The sequence below is a fragment of the Bison bison genome, unplaced genomic scaffold, assembly GCF_000754665.1.
Source record: "Bison bison bison isolate TAMUID 2011002044 unplaced genomic scaffold, Bison_UMD1.0 scf7180017861433, whole genome shotgun sequence".
In the NCBI taxonomy this organism is placed as follows: domain Eukaryota; kingdom Metazoa; phylum Chordata; class Mammalia; order Artiodactyla; family Bovidae; genus Bison; species Bison bison.
This window is the reverse complement of record NW_011492005.1, coordinates 6,929-10,978: the sequence shown is the minus strand read 5'-3', so window position 1 is coordinate 10,978 and position 4,050 is coordinate 6,929. Positions and strand designations below refer to the sequence as shown.

At 44.0% G+C, this 4,050-nt stretch overlaps 1 protein-coding gene across 1 annotated transcript in view; it reads right to left on the bottom strand.

Annotated features, from left to right (window-relative positions):
- GNL3L (guanine nucleotide binding protein-like 3 (nucleolar)-like) overlaps positions 1–4,050 on the bottom strand; it is a 20,697-nt gene that overhangs the window by 12,562 nt on the left and 4,085 nt on the right. The window contains exons 4-7 of the mRNA XM_010832584.1: positions 3,508–3,624; positions 2,693–2,776; positions 2,395–2,530; positions 1,377–1,480 (exon numbers count right to left, since the gene is read on the bottom strand). Of these exons, the coding sequence (XP_010830886.1) occupies positions 1,377–1,480; positions 2,395–2,530; positions 2,693–2,776; positions 3,508–3,624 (441 nt within the window). The remainder of the gene's footprint in view (positions 1–1,376; positions 1,481–2,394; positions 2,531–2,692; positions 2,777–3,507; positions 3,625–4,050) is intronic.

Below are 4,050 nucleotides of genomic sequence, written 5' to 3'. Positions count from 1 at the left end.
GTACACAATGAGAACATTTGCCTCCCTGTCCAGAGAAAGAAGAGATACTGTTCGGCCCACATAGAGCCTACCTTCCCTTGATTCCTCTCACAGGACAGGCCATTTCAGCCTCCATCTCTTTATTCCTGATGCCACCTCCTCTGCCCAGAATGCCCTTTCATCTCTTCCTCTGTCCTTACTTACCTACCATAGTACTGCAAAATAGAAACTGACTTAAATATCCATTAATAAGAAATAGGTTAAGAAGCTATATCCTTAAAGTGGAATACAGATCAAAGAAAAACCTATTATAAAAGGATGCTTATCACATTTTTGATATCTAAAAGGCAAAAAATTATAAAGGAACTACATGCTTCTCCCAGATGAACAGAGATTTAAATGTTTAATGATATCAAATATTGGCAAGGGTAGAGGGAATTAGGCCCTCTCACACATTCATCTGTCCCAGTAGTGGGAAGATAAATTGGTACAGCCACTTGGGTGGGGGGTAGAGGAGGGAAGTGGGGCTGGGGAGCAATTTTTCAGTATCTAGGAAAATCTAAAATGCAAAATATCTATGACCCAGCCACTCTACCTCTCAGTACCCAACCTACGCAAACACTTGCTGACTAGCCAAGAAGACGTGTAAGGGTATGTATTATAGTACTGCTTATAATGATTTAAAAAATTGAAAACTATTTTTATTTAGTGTAAAAAAAGTAGAACTCTATAGAAAGATCTTCAAGGGAAAAAAAGTACATCGTAGGATAACATATATGATACACCCAAGCACTATTTTCTCTATATACAAATCCACATATAATATAAAGCACAGAAAAACATCCGGAAGGATACACTAAACTAACAATGGTGGTTAATCTGGTATATGGATAAAGGAGATTGGGATTAGGGTAACAGTGAAAGGATATTCAAGTCTCATCTATACAGTTGACCTTTGAACAACATAGGTTTGAATGGTACAGGTCCACTTACATGCAAATTTTTCTCATTAATAAATACTATGGTACTACACGATTTGCAGTTGGGTAAATCTGTAAATGCAGAACCGCAGATACTGAGGTTCAACTATAAGTTATACATGGATTTTCCACTGTGCAGAAGGTGGATGTCCCTAACCCCTGTTTAGTTCAAGGGTCAACTGTAATTGTTTTTACTTTTTCTACTTTGTTTTTTAATAAGTAAGTTTTACAGTTCGTACAAAATGGAAAAAAATGTCCCCCAGGACCCACTTTCTCTCCCTAGAAGCAACAAATGTTTCTGTACACTTTAATTTAGTCTGACATTGTAAACATATTTCTATGTTAATAATATAATTAGAAAAGAGTGTAGCCCCAGGCTACTGTGTAAGAGGCTAGATGTTTCTGGCCCCAGCTTACCAGGTTTTTGACCTGATGCTGGGTACTGGCCTTGAAAGCCACAGTTGGCAGCTCATTCCGAAGGTATTCTAGCCACTTCTCCACAACCTCCTTAGGGACCAGGTCTAGGAAAAATAGGAACAGATAGGACTGGTAAGAACATCACCTGATGGCTCACTCCAAAGATGCAGCCACCCACAACCCAGGCTTGGCCCACTTTCTGCCAACAGATATCTCCCTACCCTGCCAGTTCCTGTCCAGTCCCCAGGTTAGTCAGAAAGGACAGTCTAGTCTAGGGGACAAGTTGGCCCTCTCTAAGTAGACCTGTTTCCTCAAGGACAATGGGTAACCAACTATATTCCTAGATGCCTTCCTTCCAGACCTGGGGCCTGGTACCAGAGGCCTCCCAAAGACTATTTTCCATTCCCTCCCTGGATTATTCTAGGTTGGGCCAAATGTCAAAAATAACCTTGAAAAGAATGGCTACCATTTATGAAGTACTGACCATGTATGTACCAAGCACTTTATCATTAATTCTCACAATGATCCTATGAGATTGGGACAATCACAGCCCATTTTACACCTAGAAAAATGGAAGCTCTCCGGTGATATGACTTGTCCAAGATTCCAGAGAAAATAGACATCAAAACTGAGATGAAACCCAGACCAGAGTGACTCCTGAGCGCATCCATGTGCTCTTATGCCCCACCATCTGGGATCCAGCATGAGGGAGAAGAGGAACTCTCTAGCACTGGCCGGGCACAAATAAAGCTCAAAATGCCAAAAACAGAGAACTGAAAGGCAGAGAGGCTTTAACTCCATTCTCAACTTCTGTTATACTGTGTGGTGTATGTGTGTATGTTTCAACAAGTGACTTTACCTCTCAAATCCCTAGCTTTAAAAACTCAAACAAGAATTCCTACCTTGCACAACTATTATGAATACCACTGAGTTGTTGTGTCTCTGGGCCTAGTCCAAGCTTGTCTTTTAAGAAGGCTTGGCCCTTGCCCTGCCTTACCCAATCCTGTCCAACACCTACCAATCTTGTTCAAGACCAGGACCAGCTTCTTGTTCCCTTCTGCCCGTAGGACAGTCTCCTCCATTTGGAAGCAGCGGCAGCCCAATGGGTCCCTAGAATCCAGGACTTCCAGAATCACATCAGAGTATTCCACCACCTGCAGGGCACGGAAGACGGTAAGAAGGCAAGGAAAGAACTGGGCAGGAATCAAAAGGCCCATGAAAGAAGAGGTCTTCCTCTTAGGAAAAACAGAAACAGAGAGGAGACATGACTGGATTGGTGCCCTCCCTAAAGGGCCTTAAGAAATGGGCCCCCATACCTTATGGAACTCCTTGTAATAAGCCTTCCTTGTAGCCTCATCATCCAGTTGAGGAAACATATTTAATTCTTGCAAAACTTCCTCCTAAAAGAAAAAAAAGAGGATGGTCCAGGGGAGGAGAGTGAGAGCCGTCTTTGGCAACCATGGGAGGCTGGGAGAGTCATGTGAGGCTGGGAGAGTCATGTGAGTCCCAGCCCACCATGAGCAACAAAATCAAGAAGAGGAAAGGACAGACCTACATGGTCCATGTGTGTGCCTATTTGTAAGTTTGTGTCTGAGTACCAGCTAGAGGACCAGGTATGCACCTGAGTGTATGAGGGAGGAATTTAAGAAAGAGGGAGGTGTAAGTGAGAAAAACAATCTATGGGGAACATGTGATGGAGAAAGCAAAATGTGTACTTTATACTAGAAAAGAAACTTTAACTGGGAAGTGTATATTCTGTGAGATGAAATTATATGCCAGAAATGCAGTAAGAAGTCATAGAAAGAAGTCGACTCCTCTCTTAACTTTCACTTCATACTCTCAATCTTTCTCTCCCCCTGTCCCCCAGTCCTCTCCACTCCCAATCCCCAGTCTGTGTTTCAGCTTGGGAGAAAGGACCTAACCAGGGCTCTCCAATCACAGATACAGCTCTTCACCTCCTTCTTACCCTCCCTCCATGTCCCTACCGTTTCCCATCCTCTCTGAACTGGTTCCCTACTCCCCCTCCAAAAATCTCACACACTTCCTCTTTCCTTTTCACAGAGCAATGGCAAAAGATGCTTTTGAGCAAGCCCACACCAGCCCTACTGAGGGGCAAAGACTGCTCTCTCACCTTGTGCTCAAACTCCTCTTGGCGTCTCAGGACATCCTGGCAGTAGCTTTCAATGGTCCTACGTCGGTGTCGCTCTTGCTCCCGGGCAGCCTGCTGCTTCTCCCTCATTTCCCCAACCTAACAAGTGACCATACAAAAGGGCTGAAGCTGATGAGGTCTGCAATCTAAGGGAGGGATGGAAGATCAAGAGTAATAGGGAGCAGGTGACAGAGAGAGAAAACAGTGTGACTTGGCACAAGTGGTAGGAGCAGGGATACAGGGAGGGAAGAGACGTGACAGCAAGAGATAAAGAGTTAAGGGGTTTGAGGGAAAGAAAGACAAAGAGATGAAGGAGGGGAAAGCATGGCAGACACTAATACAAGGAAAGTATATAAAGCTGAGAGAGATCATGTCCCAGGCAGTGGGAACCACTTAAGACCAGAGAGGGGGGAAAAAAAATAGGCCCTGGGACAACAGAGGATGAGATGGTTGGATGGCGTCACCGACTCGATGGACATGAGCTTGAGCAAGCTCCAGGAGTTGGTGATGGACAGGGAAGCCTTG